We start from the raw sequence: 15,787 nt of genomic DNA on the forward strand, positions 1-15,787 counted from the left end.
GGCGGCCGGCGGGCGAGGAGGAGCGCATGCGCACCCGCACCGCCGAGGCCCGCCAGGGCGCCAGACGAGACGCATGCGCCTTGCGTGCGCCCGGGACTTTTCTCACAGCGGTCCCCCCGCGGCGTTTCGGCGGACTCTCTTTGTCGCGCTGACAGCCCAGGTTCGCGCAACGTCACTTCCGGCACGTGGCCGCCCCGCTACGGGAGCAGGTAGGCGCGCCGGCCCTGGGGGCCGCCCCGGGCCCGGCCCCGAGCACGGCGGGCCCGGCCCTCGGGGGGAAGCCCGTGAGGCCGCCCCGGGGCACAGGCTGCGGGCCGCTGCCCCGCGCCGCGCCAGCCCCCGGCGGCCCGCGCCCCCCGAGCTGCCGCCGCCCCGGCATGGCCGTGTTCGACACCCCCCAGGAGGCCTTCGGGGCCCTGCGCCCCGTCTGCGTGCAGCTGACGAAGGCGCAGACCCCGGAGAACGTGGCGCGGCTGCGGGCCCGCCTGGGCGCGGTCGGCGCCTCGGCCCTGCAGGAGCTGCAGGAGTACGTCCTCTTCCCGCTGCGCTTCGCGCTGAAGGTGCCGGGGCCGCGGCCCGAGCGCCTGGCGCAGAGCGTGCTGCAGTGCATGTCCTCCGTCCTCGCGGCGACCTGCGTGAAGAAGCAGGAGCTCCTGCAGGAGCTTTTCTCCGAGCTCTGTGCGTGCCTCTCTCCACCTCCCGGCGCCAGCAGCCCAGCCCCGCTGTCGGAGGAGTTGAAGCTGGCTGTAATCCAGGCGCTGCACACGCTGATGCATTCAGCTGACGGGGATGTTATCTTGTCTCTGTATCAGCCTTCCGCCCTTCCTCTCTTAGGATTCGCCGTGTCTTTGCTTCTGGGCCTAGCAGAGCAAGAAAAAGCAAAACAAATTAAGATTTCTGCTTTGAAGTGCTTACAGGTCCTAGTTCTGCAGTGTGACTGCCAGGGGCACCGACACCTCGATGCAGACGAGGCACAGCAATGCGGAGATTTGTTTGCTTCTTTTCTGCCTGGGCTTTCCATTACGCTGTCTCGAGTTGTTACTGGAGACATCAAACAGGGTCACAAAACCACCGTTTCTGCCATCAGACTCTTTTATCTGATTGTTGGCTTGGTCATGGCTGATGCACAGTTAGCCAGAATCCCGAAGAATAAAGAAAAGCTGCCCGTGGAACAAAGCAGAATATCAGAACTCATGGTCCACAGAGGACCTGACTGGAGTAAAAGCACTGCCGAGAAACTCTCTCTCCTCCTACGTAAAATGGTTGAGTTTTCTTCAGTTCATCCCCACTGGAAAGTGAGACTGGAGCTGGTGGAACTGGTCCACCACTTACTGAGGAACTGCAGCCAGTCGCTGGTGGACTCCTTCGGTCACCTTTTGAAGGCCCTGGTTGGGCTGGTGAACGATGAAAACAGCGAAGTCCAAAGCAGGTGCACCGAAGTTCTGCAAGGCATTGCGGAGCAGAGGGTCGTAGCGCAGAACAGGGCTCTGGCTGATGTCCTCTCAGAGAACCTCCATTCCCTTGCCATAGCCCTTCCTCGCCTGGTCAGCTCCCAGGATGACGCGGGCAAGGTTTCCACTTTGAGCGTGTTGCTCGGCTACCTGAAGCTGCTGGGCCCCAAGATTAACATTGTCCTCAACTCCGTATCCCACCTACACCGTCTGTCCAGAGCGCTGATGCAAGTTCTGGAGCTGGACGTGACAGATGTGAAAATAGTGGAAGACAGACGCTGGGGCTGCGAGGTCGCGTACGGACCGTCGGGCTCCTTGCAGCATGGCGTGCTGAAGGGCACATTGCAGAAGAAATACTTTCGCTTCTTCACGGAGGAGAAAGTTTTCCAGCTCCTTCAGCAGGTCTGTCGTGTTCTTGGCTACTACGGGAACCTCTGTTTGCTCGTGGACCACTTCATGGGGCTGTACGGCGAATCCAGCGCATACCGAAAGCAGGCAGCGATGGTCCTCAACGAGCTGATTGCAGGAGCTGCCGGAGTGGGGGTAGATGTCCTTCAGGAAAGGGAAGTCTCACTGAACACGGGTGATCTCAGAGAGTCCATAGTGTCCATTCTGGATGAGTACACAGACCAGGCTAACTGGTATTTGATCACTAGCATTGATACAGAAGCAGCCAGCCCTGGGCACCTTGTGCAGCGTTCAGGACTTACTGCCCATCCGGAAGGCGCGAGCAGCAGCGTTCTCCTTCCGTCCCCAGAGCCGCACGTAACGACCCGCACCATGAACAGCAACATCTGGCAGATCTGCATCCAGCTGGAAGGCATCAGCTGCTTCGCTGCTGTCCTTGGGAAGGAGTTCCGGTTGCTTCTGCTGTCAGCTCTCTACCCGGTGTTGGAGAAGGCTGGTGACAAGACTCTGCTCATCAGTGAGACCGCGCGGGGCACGCTGGTGGACATCTGCGCGGCCTGCAGTTACAGCTCTGTGCAGGGTTTGATTAATGAGAACTCCGACTATCTGGTGAATGGGATTTCCCTGAATCTGCGCCAGCTGGCACATCAGCCGCATGCTTCCCAGGTCCTGGACACTATGCTGAGGCACTCAGATGCCAGCTTGCTGCCACTGGTAGAAGATGTTATCCAAGACGTTCTGTCTGCACTAGATCAGTCTTACAGTAACCGGGCTTCCACTTTCCTCAGCGTCCTCCACTCGGTCGTGGCAGCTTTAGGTACCTAAATGGTGTTCACTTTGCATAATTCAGTCTTTCTGTAACCAAGGGTTCTTGTTTTTGACGTTCTGACTTGCCACGAGAGATTTCAAGCAGCTGAGGTACAGCAGCGTGAGGGCAGCTTTGCTTTGCTCGGCGGGGCAGCTCTCAAGCAAAGATCGACAATGGCTTGCGCTCTCCGCGACCAGTTTCTGTTTGTGTGGCCTGCAGGCTTGCAGGAACATGGCCCGTAGTGGTTGAGAAAGGATGGATTTGCTACTCCCATAAGTGTTCTGCAGACGCACGAGGAGTATATTCCTTCTTATCTCAGGGTTTGACATCCTCACACCATCAGGGAGGTCATGGTGGTGTGACAACCGGCGCCTGATTCTGTAGTTCAGTCCCACGTGACTTGGAGGCGCGTTCGTCTGAAGGAGCCTGTGGTGCCGTGCAGGAGGGGATGGTGATTGCTGGTGACGTACCCATTTCTCTTTTGCAGCCCGGTGGTTTGGATCGTCCTGCGGGGAGGATCGCCGAGAAAGGCAGAGTGCCAAGCGGCCGAGCAGGGCTGTGTCCCGGGGGCAGCAGACGGTGACAAGGCAAGACGTGGAGCGATTCTTCCTTGACTACGTCCGGCAGAAGCAGATCGCAGAGGGCAATGTTCCTGACACGGGGGACAAGGAGGCAGGTCAGTACGTGCGTGACTGGAGAAGAGTGTGTTCAGCTTGGAGAAAGGCAGCGAGCTGTGGGGTTTCCTTGCGTCAGGTGGAGACAGGGACCAGGCTGAAAGCCTAGCCCGCTCCCGGCAGTCTCAGGTCTGCTTTGAGCTGAGCTGAGCTCCTGTAAGGTGCTGCTGGGTTTGCTTGCTTTGCACTACGCGTGGGGGTGTGGGGAGTGAAATGTTTGCAGATCAAGGCTTGTCTAGCTCCAGGACACAGGCACACTGTACTTTTCCTTACCTCATAACAGGCCATTTGGGTTCAGGACCAGTTTCCTCTTTCCAGGATCCTACTGTGTTTTCTTCACCCTCCCGTGGGAATCCCTGTACCGTTTTTTTCCTGGCTGATGATGCCAGAACACACTCCCTTCTCACTTGGCCTTGGCAGGGCCAGCAGACGTTCACATAGGGAGCTTTTTAGTCCTTATGGGCTGTGCTTCAATCCTGACCTTTAAAATACTTCATCTTTAAATACGTGGGCTTTTCATTTTTAATAAAAATCACTGGGAAGTAAGTCCGTGGTGAGGAGAGACCGCAAATGTCAGACCGACTGTCCAGTGGAGAAAGCAAGCCTTCCCTAGTCCCACACTCTTCCCTGAACCTGACACTTAACTTGCACAACTCAAGCGTAGACTTGACTGCATCAAAATATGCTAAAAAAGGCCAAAGGCTTCACTTGAAAATGTGCAGAGTAGTTGTGGGTGGGTATTGTGGTCTCCCAGAACTTCCAGGTCATTTTCATGGCTTCAGTAATGGTCTTGGCTTCCAGATGAGGTTCCCCCCCTTGCTAAGCTGGAGCCAGACAACTCTGAGGCAGAAGGAGAAACTCTGCTGCCGAGCCACGCTCAGCTGGCCAAAGACATAATGGAGAGGTGCATCCACCTGCTGTCTGACGGGAGCCTCCGAGTGCGGCTGAAGGTGAGCGACCGCCAGCTCTGAGGGGCCAGGCGGTGCCCAGGAAGGGGGCTGGTGGGTCATCAGACGTGCACGGCGCGCGTTGAGCTTCCTGCTGTAGTGAGGTTCGTGCTGCCCTGTGCTTATTCAGGATGGGCCCTCCAAGTCTGGCAAGAGAAAGGGAGACAGTTTTCTGGGCGCAGTCTGTTTTAGGAGTGCAGCTGGGCTGAACAGAATCTTACGGGTGGCTTCATATCAGGCGCCTTCCCCTGATGCTCACGGTAGGCAAGTCTTGTGCCTCAGCCTTTGCTGGAGGTAGCAGGAGCATCTTTCTCCCATCTGGGCCTCCCATCCCCCTTCCTCACACTGTAGCGCACAGGCTGATGAACGTTTCTGAAGTTGCTGGGGTGATGATAAGCAGGGCTAAAAGCCTGGGTTTTTTTAATTATTAAAATCCTTTGAAGGTGGCCTCCTTTTAAACTGCAAAGCGAGACAGAAAATGCAGCAGCGAGGCGTAACCCAGATTCGTACCACAGAGGCCCAGCCCCAGCAGGTGATCCTGCTGCCGTGCCGCAGGAGCGGTAGGGTCCTAGCGCACAGCCCAGCCTGCGGAACCGGGCCGGGAATCACACCCTGGTCCCAGCCCGGCTCTGCAGCCCAGCACAAGTCACGTCACTGTGCTGCTCGTCCCGCTCCGAACGGGGCTGTGCTCTGTGCGCCGCTCTGCTGTCCCAGCGCATGCTGAGGTGAAGGTGTACCCTTTTGCGTTAAAGCCCTTCTGGCACTAGGGATCCACCTGAACGCCTGGTGCTGCTGGCGCTGCAGCGCTCTGAAAGTCTGTTACCTACCCCTCCTGCCCAGGTCCTGGACGTGCTGGAGCTCTGTGTAACTGTGCTGCATCCTCACGGAAACCATCTGCTTCCCATGGCTCATCGCGTCTGGCCAGCTCTCGTCACTCGGCTGATTAGCGACGACCCTCTGGCAGTGCTCAGAGCCTTCAAGGTACAGCAGCGAGTCTCTGCCAGCAGCCTTCAAGCTGCTGCCTAGAAGGCAAGTGGCTCTGGCATTGCAGTGGCCCGGGAGAGAAGCACTGAGCTTGCAGAGTGATTTTTAAACATGGTTTGGAACACAGGGTCGCCACCCTGCAGCGGGCAGGCTTGTACCACTCCCACTGCAGCTTGGCCACAGATAAAACCTTGACACTGTTCCTGGGGGAGACAGCGATATCGGCGGTTAGTGCAGGGAAGAGGAAAACAGTTCTACAGCCTAAGCAGCTGCCAGAGGCACCGTATAGTGCAGCTTGCCTTGGCAGGAGCCGCAGTCTCAGCACCCCCCTTTGCAAGTCTCAGGCTGAAGAGCAGGGATTGTTTTGTGATCGAGGCACTGGCAGGGGAGGGGAGAAGTTGAGCAAAGACAGCCTCGTAACAACGCTACTAAACTGCTCCTGACCACGTCAACTGACTGCCTTCTCTTCCTGACTCACAAGCTGGACAGTAAAGCATGTTTCCAGAGGTTACTGGCCCCGGGGCTTCACAGGGCTTCCACTGCTGTGCAGAATGGGATTCGTTTTAGAACCCTTCAGAGTGAACAAAAGGAGAGTTTTGGTTCCCCAGATTCAAGAAGCCATACACCAGAATTTCATAGCAGCCATACCTCGCATGTGCCTGCCCTAAAAGAAGAGAGAGCGCTCCACCAAAACTAAATTACTCTCGAAAAGTTCAAGGGATCATTACAATTAGCACTGAATTTGGGTTTTGTTACAGGAAATTCCCTGTGAGTGTCTTCCTAAGTCCCAGCCAGGAGGCGTAGTACCAGTGTCATCCAAACTCAGCATAACCAGCATCTCAGTCCTGCACACACGGCCCGGGAGCTGAGTGCGGTTCCAGGAGAGGACCCTGCTCTGGCCGCGTGGGTCGGCCCCGGGGGTCCCCCTTCACTTTTCCGTGCGTTTAAGGCCACGCTGCGGGTCAGCGTGGTGTGTGTCCTGGGCACGCGGCAGCAGTGCTGCATGCCCGTGCTGTAGGCAGTTGGTCTGTGTGCTGGCACGCTGGTAAGGATGGGCTGTTTCCGCCACGAAGCTGAGTTCTATTTCAGTGGCATTTTCTGTCAGAGGCCCCTCCAGCAATTCTGAATAAGCCTTCACCGGCTACGCTTACCTTTGTGTGCTAACGAGAGGGGCGGTCCCAGGAGGTTTGCCCCATGGAACAGAGGAGCAGAGCGCAGGTCACTCGCCTTCTCCATCGAGCATTTGCCCCCTTCTCTTATGGGAGACCGGCAGGTGTGGTCACATTGCTCTCAGCTGCCAAAAAAAGTTCTCGGGGAGAACAAATGCCGTATCCCCCGAGCTGGTGAGGATGCTGAGCTCCTCCCAGACCCGTACGTGCGCTGAGCCTCCAGTGACCGGTGTTTCCCCACTAGGTGCTGTGTACCCTGGCTCAAGAGTGTGGGGACTTTCTGAGGCAGAGGTTCTCCAAAGATGTCCTGCCTAAGCTGACTGGGCCCCTCCTCAGCCAGGCCCCCGCAAGCGCCAGAGCTGGGCCTGTGTACAGCCACACGCTTGCCTTCAAGCTGCAGCTGGCGGTGTTGCAGGGACTGGGTTCTCTGTGCGAGAAGCTGGACATGGGTGAGTACCAGGGAAGGTGTGGGTTGTGTGACATCTCTGCCACTTACCTCTCCTTTCGTCTCAGCTGACCAGGCCTGCGTTTGCCTCTTACCCTTCTGCTGCGCCGTGCAACTGATTTCCTGATCTTCTCCAGCCTCATCCTGTTCACGTCCTGCTGGGCTCTAATCTGCCCTCTTGGGGAGCTCTGGACGGAAGGGCTGGTCGCTCTGTACTCCCCAAGAGACAAAGGGGAGAGAGGATTCCCAGCACCTTGCACAACCTGACTGTTCATCTCGCTGGTGCATGAGCAGTGGGTACCAAGTGGAGCGCCTGGGTTGCTGCAGGACCTGTTGGGCCATACTTTGTTCTTAATTAACTGCAGAGCTGGAGCCCAGATAAGATTTCTGGCTAGCTTGACTGGTTCCATTTTGGGCCATCTCTCTGGGTGATTCTTTAAATGCAGCACATCACATTCTTCTGCTGAATGAAACTCACTGAAGTTCTCCTAGGTTAAATTTCTGGCGCTGACTTTGATGAGGGAAGAGGTTTGCTGGGTAGTTGCTCTTTTCCTCTCTCAGTGCCCTCGATTGCTTTCCTGGCTTTGCAGCAGGATGCTTGAGAGGCCGGGTCAGACAGTTCAAAGGCCCAGAAGCCTCTTGCTGCCAGTTTAGAGCTGATTCTGTTAGGCAGCAGCCGCTGAGTAGGTTACCTCCTACCCTTCTTTTCTGTTCCATTTCTGCAGGTGAGAGTGACCTGAATAAAGTGGCAGATGCCTGCCTGATTTACCTGAGTGCCAAGCAACCCAGGAAGTTGCAAGAAGCTGCACAGAGGTAATGTCTCTTAAATGCAGTGTACCAGGGGTACAGTAACGTGGGGCAGAGGGAGCGTGGTGGCCCCTTGCCTTTCGAACCTTTCCCATTCCTCCCTCTGGCACATTTGAGATGTGTACAGCAGGGTGGAAGTTAACCCCTTTCTCAGGTGAAGTATCACTTACTACCCAAAACGAGCTAGGGAGGTTAGCTTGCCCACAAGCTACTGTTGACTTTCAGATTACCTTGCTGTGCGTTTGGGGACAGAAGGGGAAGATGTGCTGATTGCTTCCTTCCAGCCGCTGCGTACGCTGGAATACTTAGGGCTCTTGGCGTGCTGGTGGCATAAACCTGCAGAGGGGAAGACAGCTATGCAAGAGCATGTGTATTCCTGTGTATTTTATCTCTTAATTCCTTCTGCAGGCTGGGGGATTTACTTCTGTTAGCCTTCCATCTTCCCTGGGCTCCTGTGATCACGGCAGCCCAGGCTCTGCCAGGTGGAGTGGAGTTTGTTTGGGAAGCTGGCAGTCTTGGCAGCAGTCTTGCTCCAAGAAGGCTGGGAGAGGTTAGAAGAGCACAAACAGTTTAGGCAAGCACACATCAGCTCTATGAAGTGGTGACAGCCATACTTTGCTGCTCGGTGTACAGAATCCTGCTCAGCATGTTCCTGCTGTCAGGATAAGAAATCGCTATTGTCATACGTTGTCACCTGGAAACAGGAGCAGAGGTTTCGGCAGATAAAGTGAGTCTTGTTACGGAACACAGAGAGCGAATAAGCTTTGCACCTCTGTCTCTGTGGCAGGACGGGGGTGAAAGCCCCGCTTTTTCTGTGTGGCCAGCCCGCCCATCCCCTGAGGGGAGAGGAGCCCAGGCGAGCAGGACCTGCAGCACTGCGGATTGCGGAGGGCAGGCTGCTGAAAGGGGCAGAGCTGCCAGTTCCCTTCCACCTGAGCAGGTCTCCAGAGCGGCGCGGGCTGGGAAGGCCCTTTGTGTGGCTGGGCAGCGGTTTAGAGAGCGCGCTCTCAGAAGCTGTAGGCGTACCTTTGTTTGTATTCCTGCACTGGTGAGAGCAGGTTTATTTTTACCCTCGTGGTTTTCATTGCGCCGCAGCAGGCTTCAGCAGCGCTTGTGCTGCAAAGGGTCTTTGCTGTAGGCTGGCGTACCCGTAATGCAATAAAGCGTTCATCTGTGTAAGCAATGCTGGAATGGAAAGCAGAGCACCAGGATTTATCTAGATATGTGGCGTCTTAAGCTTTTAACTCATTACCAAAGCAGCCTGAGAAGCTGTGCAGTTTCCCCCGCAGCAAGGTGGGGAAAATACCGAATTAGCCCTGTGACGCCATAGGGTCGTTAGAAGCAGTATTGTGAGCAGGCTCCCTGTCCTTGGAGAAAAAGGGGCAAAGGTCAGGGTGAGTAACATTTTTTTTCCCCTGCATATTATTTTTATGCCATTTTAAGGGAAAAATGCCACATGTTACACCGCTCCCCCACGCCGTTGATGCCCCATACATTACGTGTGTCACTGAACAAAGCGAGGTCTCCCGTGAGCAGCTCTCCCACAGCTGTGCTGGCCATGGCGTACACGCACCGAGGCGTGCAGCGTGGCTGGCCTCGTACTAACTGTGCACGTGGCCGTACTTGTAGTTTTCTGGGGGTTTATTTTTCAGTTTAGCCCTGTCTGATCCCTGGTCTTGGAACCTGGATGGATCGGAGTTAAGCAGGTCCAAATCGCTTTTAACTGTAGTACAAATGATGTGAGGTTTCAGCTTGGAAAAGTCAAAATTAGTTTGCACTGTAGCAATCAGCTCCAGGATCAGAATCACTTCTCAGCTGTGCTTCAGTTTCCCTTCTCCAGCTGCTTAACCACCAGATTCCTGTAAGCTCCAGTCCTTTTCCTTGCCCCCCCCGTGCCTGCAAACTGACAGGTTGTCACACGCAAGGCCCTTTCCATGTAGGTCAAGGGCAATGTTATCAACCTGATAAATGAAAAATCCTGCATTTTAAATGCTTCTAAAACCAGATAGACCAGAACTAATCTTAGCCACAGCACGAGTGCCAACATACGTCACATAACTCAGCTTTATCACTGCAGAAATCACGCACGGTAAAAAGACATTTGGAACCAGCTTGCCATATTGATTTACACCGACTGGCCTCTGCGCAGCTTTTTGGATCCTCACGCAGCGCATGAGTTGTGACCTGCCAAGAGCAAGGTCAGGTCTTACAAAGTCAGCTGCAGCCCCAGTCACTCCCTGCACGGAGTGAAGATTCTGTAGGTATGCGAAGGGCTAAGCAGGAATTTCTGGCCAAGGTGCTGCAGCTACAAAAAAAAAAAAAAACCCAAAAAAAACCAAAAAAAAACCCCACAGTTTTGGCTGTCTTCCAGGGATGTTATCATGCCCCAAGGAGGCCGCTTAATCCCATTTATGGGACCCTGTAGTTTTATTAGATGAACCAGTGGGAGTAAGTGAATTTTGTAACTGCAGCTTCACGCAGTACTCAACAAGCAAAAATAGATGCTGGGAAAAAAAGGAACTCCAGCATATCTGAGGAAGAGAAAATGGGGCAGCAGGCGTTATTGTCAGGTAACTGCTGAGAGTATTCTAGGAGAGGAATATTAGCCAAACCTGGGAAGAAAAGTACTGAAGAGGCATTTGGGAAGGCTAGAGAACACGAGATACATCTTCGCTTTCACTGCAAATAAGGCAGTGCGACTGCGGGTGAAGTGACCAGGAGCCGCTAAGCAGCTGAGGGGGTGCTGCGGGGCCAGGCCATGGAACAGGGCCAAAGGGAGGATGATGTAAACTGGAAGTCACAGCATGGAAATGTGAGATTCCCATCAATTTATTAAGTTACATCATCCCTGACAAGCTTTTCGCTTTAGGGAAGTGGGGAACCAAAAAAAAAAAAAAAAAAAATTACACCAAACTTTGAAGGAAAAGAGATTCAGACATTGTCACTGGCCTGTGTCAGCACCTCTGCTGTTTTCACTTCTGACTTTTGAAACTTACACTTAATTGCTAGTAAGTGTGCACAGGCTGTGAAGTTTACCATTTGGCCTTTCTGGATAGAGTGCTGGCTTTTTCCAGGGTGCAGGCATAATTTCCCCAGTTCTTACTGAAGTCTGTGGTGAACTGTATCTGGTTAAACATTCCACAGAGATGCCCAAGCCAGAAAGACCTGTCCTGTTGCCAGCCTGTTCAATGTGCCGTGCCTTTGCTGAGAGCTTGGGAAAAGACAAGGCAGCAGGATGGCCAAACTCTGCTCTGTGCTAGTAGAATAAGTTGTTTAGCATGACTGGAACAAATACGAGCTATTTTTGGACCTTTTTAGATACCAGAGTTGGTTATGCACCGTACCTCCTTTGGATTGATTGCGTAGTTTATCGGATACTTACTGACAGCTGTTGTTTGCAAGCTGGGCTAAAGTACACTAAACCAACCACCTGCACAAGGCAAAATTCAATAAAATTATATTTAAAAAAAAAAAAAGCAAAAAAGGAACAACAGAAAACAAACCTGGATTAACCCCAGGATTCTTCGCCATGGAAACAGGTTGCTTAGAAACTACCCCAGAGTTAGTTTGAAAATGTAGAAGTCAAGTTGTTCTTTAAGCTGCACAGCACCAGGGGTTATCGGGAGATAATCACACGCCTCGGGCCATTGTGGGCACGAGAGGCAGCGCAGTTCTCCGGGGATCAGCTAATCCCTTGAGGGTTGCTCTCTCAGAGCAGGGACTGGGGAGAGGTTGGCGAGCAGGGTATCTGCTGTCAGTGTAAGAGGTAAAGTTGGGGATGTGCTGGAGAAGCAGAAGCCAGCTGAATAGTATTCCCTGTTCCCATGTTTGCTTCCCAGTGATTCATCTTTCCTGCCCAGTGGCGTCCACCCCAGCCATAAGGAGCCAGGATTATTTCTGTGCAGCTGCCCACCAGCAGCAGCCCATCATAAGCCGGGGGAAACCACCGGGACCTGCTGCTTGCTGGCAGGCAGCTGCACGCCCACGCTGTCACGGCCAAGCGAGCACCAGGAGAGCACTGACAGGGCTTGGAGAGCTGGTGCAGGGATGTGCAAGCTCTAGACCTTGTCCCAGCGAGCCTGCCCGCATTTTACTCGGTCTGGCACTTGGGTCTGGGCGGTCCCCCCTTCCCAGTCAGCAGAGCTGCAGTAGCAAAGCCAGAGGAGCAGAGCCCCGCGAGCTCACCTGCGTCCAGCGCGCTGCCGATGCAGTTGTTGCCAAGCACAGCCATCACTTTGGAGTTCACACAGGGTTCCTCTGGAGCAGCCAGGCACTGCCAGCACCTTCAGGAGGGGACACAGCCAACTGCTTGCGGTGGCAGTGTCTTCCCTTACTGCCGTTCTGAGACCTGCACCAAGAGACAAGTGGTTCATAGCAGACAGGCAAAAGCAGCAGCTTTGGCTGCTCATGGAGTAACGAATCACACACCTACGAGGTTGTTGGGAAGAGATGAGGGACCTTCCCGGTGCCTCCATCTCGTTTCTGTGCCTTTTCAGGTTCTCTGTGGCACTCACTTTCGGAGGAGAGCTGCTAAAAGGGATTTTTGCCTGCTCTGCATAGGAAGCAAGCTCACTGGAGGGCTGAAAGTTTGTCAGGGAGAAGTTTTGGCAGCAGCCAGGTCTGGATTTTGTGTGGCTTTTGTAGCAGATGATCTTTGATTTTAGAGAGGGGAGTTCTGCCCTGTGCTTTTGGGCAAACAGAGACAGTCCTACCCTCTGATTTCTCTTCGTGTTACCTCGCCCGCCATTGTTCTCCTCCTGGCCCCGTGAGTTTGGTAGAAACTGGACACCCGAGATGTGTGGTAGGCGTTTACTGAGGTCTTGGAAAGCTGACCCGTGAGTTTGGTGGGTGCTGACCCTCAGTACTCGGTCTCTCTTGGAGCGCTGTGTACTCAGCACCACACAGGAAGAGGCCTTGCAGCGCTGCCAGGGCTTCCTGCAGGTTCCAGTTTGATTTCGTGCATGGCACAGCCAGAGCACTGAATCCCTGTAAAGCCCAACACGCTGTCGGCGCACTAACCCTGGCACAGAGCTGGCCAAGCCCAGGGTCACCAGCAGGAAGGAGTGGGTAAGCAAGGCCATGCAGATCAGCCGTTTGCTCTTTTGGTGGCAGAGCCTCCTGCTCCCTGGCAGGGCTGCCCAAGCTGGGGCCAGGAGCATGAAGTGCGTACTTGAGTCAAAGCCCCACCCACCTCACCTGGGGTGCTGAAATGCAGAGTGAAAGCCATCAACAGGCAGTAAGGCTGAGAGAAGTTGTCATTCCTCTTCCTCCGTTCTTGTGTTAATGAAGGTGGGGGTTCAAAAAAAAAAAAGAAAATCCAGAAAGGTGCTGGAGGCAGCTAATGAGGACTGGAGATGAGAGGAGACCTCACAGACAAGAAGCCCTCCGTACAGCATGCAGCTCTACCCATGGGCCAGCCCGGAGATCCCCCTGTATTTGCCCCTCTGAAAAGGGCCAGAAATCCAGATGGGTTGACCCCCTCACTCCCCAAAAACCAGAGAGGGTGCTGAACAACACACAGCTTCTTTTAAGAGCTCTGTGGGAGCAAACGACGCCAGGGGCCGGTGGCCCCCGCGGTGCTCTGCAGCACCTCCCCAGCAGTTGGTTTAGAAAGGCTTTGCTGGCAGAAGCCCGTGAAGCCGAGACCAGAGCCTGGGTGGGCGACCAGCTGCTGTCTGATGGCGCTAACGTGCTGCGTAGCATCATAGCTACTTCTGCCACATGCCTGGAGATGCGAAACCGCTGAGCTGTCTTTCTCAGCGCAGGAGCCATTTCAGTGGCTCTCCCTAACGAGCCTCCCAGGCTGTTCAGCCGTCAGAGCCTGCACCATCAACGCTCTCTGCTAATTACCCTGTTGGGGCCGGTCACAGGCCTTCTCCTTACTCTTCTTCCCTTTCTTCCCACTGTTTCCCAAAGTGTTTTCCTCCACTTAATGCACGTGGACCCTGACAGCACCTGGCTCCTCCTGACCGAGGTCTGCTGCCCGGAGCGGTACGAGCCACCCCACGTCAGCCTGCGGCCCGTGCAGCTGAGTGGGATGGGGCGGCAGCGGGACGAGTTCACCGACAACGTGCTGCTCCTGCTGAAGATGCTGCAGCAGCGGGAGAGCGCAACGCCACGGGCTGGCACCCAGGAGCCATCTCCTGCTTGACCGACCTACGCAGCGGGTAGGAGGGGAAACAGGAACCCCTGGGACAGCGCTCCCCTGGAAACGTGCCGTCACTTAGGCCCCAAATCACTTGGGGCAAAGGAAGGCTTGCCCAGTCAGGGGCACTGACCGAAGCACCTTCCCTGTGAGCAGAAGTTTGGGTTTTTAAACAGTGTTTGAGCATGAGATGGGTACATCGCCCCAGTTCCTCCAGACTTGTACTTGTCTGCACGTGGTGCGGCAGAGAAGTCCAAAGGTCACAGCACATCTGTTTCGAGTGCTTCAGTACTCGGAGTGATTTTCCAGAAATTACTTCCCAACTCTCGCTTGGGTGGTGCCCCTCCAGCACCCCCACCACCCCTCTCAGCTCCTCACAACCATGGTATTCCTTCCTGTTCTCAGCTGGACAACAACTGCCAACTCAGAACAAAAGCTTTTTCTGGCCTTAACCCTTCCCAGGCAGAGAATCTGGTCTGCTGTGCAGTAAAAACCTTTTTTTAAAAACAGTTAATATCACAAAAAGTTAAACTGCATTTCCAATAAATTCCTCACCAGTATTAGCGGCAAGAACGCCGCGTCCTCTTAGACCCCTTGGGGCTGTTCCTTGCCGTTTGCTGGGACTGGCTGCTGAGACCATCCGAATGCGTTACGCTCCCCGGTTCTCACCGAGCGCGGGAGATTCTTCAGGAAGACGGCCAGCCCTGATTTACAACTTGTGAGTGATGTGAGCCTCCTCCTCGCTCCCACGTTGCCTGCTGCTCTCGCAGGCCGTTTCTGAGCCCTCCCGGGTTTTTAACGCCCACCCCGAGGGGAAGTAGGTGCAGTACCACCCCGTGCCCCGGTACGGCCTCCTAGCTGGAGCGTACCTGGTCCCACGAGGAGGAGGTGATACGCGTGTGAGCACGCTGGTGCCACAGTTGCGCCAGGGTTTGCTGGAGCAGGCATAGCACAACGCAGCGAGCAGAGAGGACGGCGGGTGTCTGGGGCCTGCTGCTGCCCCTGCCAAAGGGCCTCCCCTCCAGAACCCGGCGCAGGCTCGCTGCTCGCCTGGAAGCTGCGGTAGCGTGCGCCGGCTCCGTGTCCTCTGGGCTCCGTCCCCGGAAGGTCTGCAGGTGCTGCTTTGCCCGGCTGCTCTCAGGCCGCACCGTCTCCCGGACTCACAGCTTCACCCAGCGCGGCTGCTGGCAGCGGGTGCCTCCCGGCATCTGGGGAGTCCTGTGCCAGTAGAGGGACAGGTCCTGACTGTAAATGTGGAAGCAAGCTCAAAAATGCAAAAACCAAAGCAATAAACTGATTGTTAGCTGGAACGGCTTTGTGCATCGCTGTGGGGGTCCCGGGTGAGCACCCAGAATGTGTCTCAGCCGTTGGGACCATGGGGGCTGCTGCTGACGCCCGCGCCCCCCTCAGCTGAGATTACCTCCCCTCGCATCTCCGGTTGTGTTCAGGCTTTACTCCTGGTTGCTCCTCCAGGAAAAAGACAAGTCACTGGCTCTTTACCAGGTAGGACGGGGCTGCAGTTCAGCTTTTACCCTTTAATGCTTTTTTAGTATATACTCAGTGCTTAACATGGGGTTGGGTTCTGCACAGAGGAGCCCTTCAGAGCTGCTCTGGCAGGGGAAGACGGGAGAGGCAGGGAGGTGAAATATTACCTGTGGTCTCCAAGGCACCCTGGGGCCGGTGCAGAATTTTCTGGCTTGTTGTAGCACTTGATAAAACTCATCCATCAGGTACAGACGCTGCCTGCAGCCCGTGCCTGCCTTGCCTTCCGCGCTGGCTGGAGCCCACGCGTGACGAAGCGGCAGCACCGCGACGCTGCTGCTTGGCGCTCCTGCCCGAGCCATCTGTTGTGGTCTCTCCACCCAGCGCCTCTCCCTGCAGCCAGCAGCATGGGGCCGTCGCGGGCTGCGCCTCCTGCCAGGGAGGTGCAAGTGAAACGCTGCTGTGGG

The 15,787-nt window shown here is 55.2% G+C and overlaps 1 protein-coding gene across 1 annotated transcript; it reads left to right on the forward strand.

Annotated features, from left to right (window-relative positions):
* The first annotated feature begins 208 nt into the window (after positions 1-208).
* On the forward strand, positions 209-15,148 carry TTI1 (TELO2 interacting protein 1). Its single transcript, XM_086760666.1, has 7 exons — positions 209-2,676; positions 3,155-3,343; positions 4,143-4,291; positions 5,129-5,269; positions 6,686-6,890; positions 7,612-7,699; positions 13,610-15,148. Exons 1-7 carry the CDS (start codon positions 378-380, stop codon positions 13,842-13,844), a joined length of 3,306 nt encoding a protein of 1,101 aa, XP_086616792.1. The 5' UTR covers positions 209-377; the 3' UTR covers positions 13,845-15,148.
* The last annotated feature ends 639 nt before the right edge of the window (positions 15,149-15,787 follow it).

This window comes from Chlamydotis macqueenii, chromosome 16, assembly GCF_036417535.1.
Source record: "Chlamydotis macqueenii isolate bChlMac1 chromosome 16, bChlMac1.mat, whole genome shotgun sequence".
In the NCBI taxonomy this organism is placed as follows: Eukaryota; Metazoa; Chordata; class Aves; order Otidiformes; family Otididae; genus Chlamydotis; species Chlamydotis macqueenii.

Excerpts from the sequence above, each read along its gene's own strand:
- TTI1 (XM_086760666.1), top strand. The coding sequence starts at position 378 with ATGGCCGTGTTCGACACCCCCCAGGAGGCCTTCGGGGCCCTGCGCCCC. Across the intron at positions 2,677-3,154 it reads CTCGGTCGTGGCAGCTTTAG|CCCGGTGGTTTGGATCGTCC; the intron begins GTACCTAAATGG and ends TCTCTTTTGCAG. Across the intron at positions 4,292-5,128 it reads GCCTCCGAGTGCGGCTGAAG|GTCCTGGACGTGCTGGAGCT; the intron begins GTGAGCGACCGC and ends CCTCCTGCCCAG.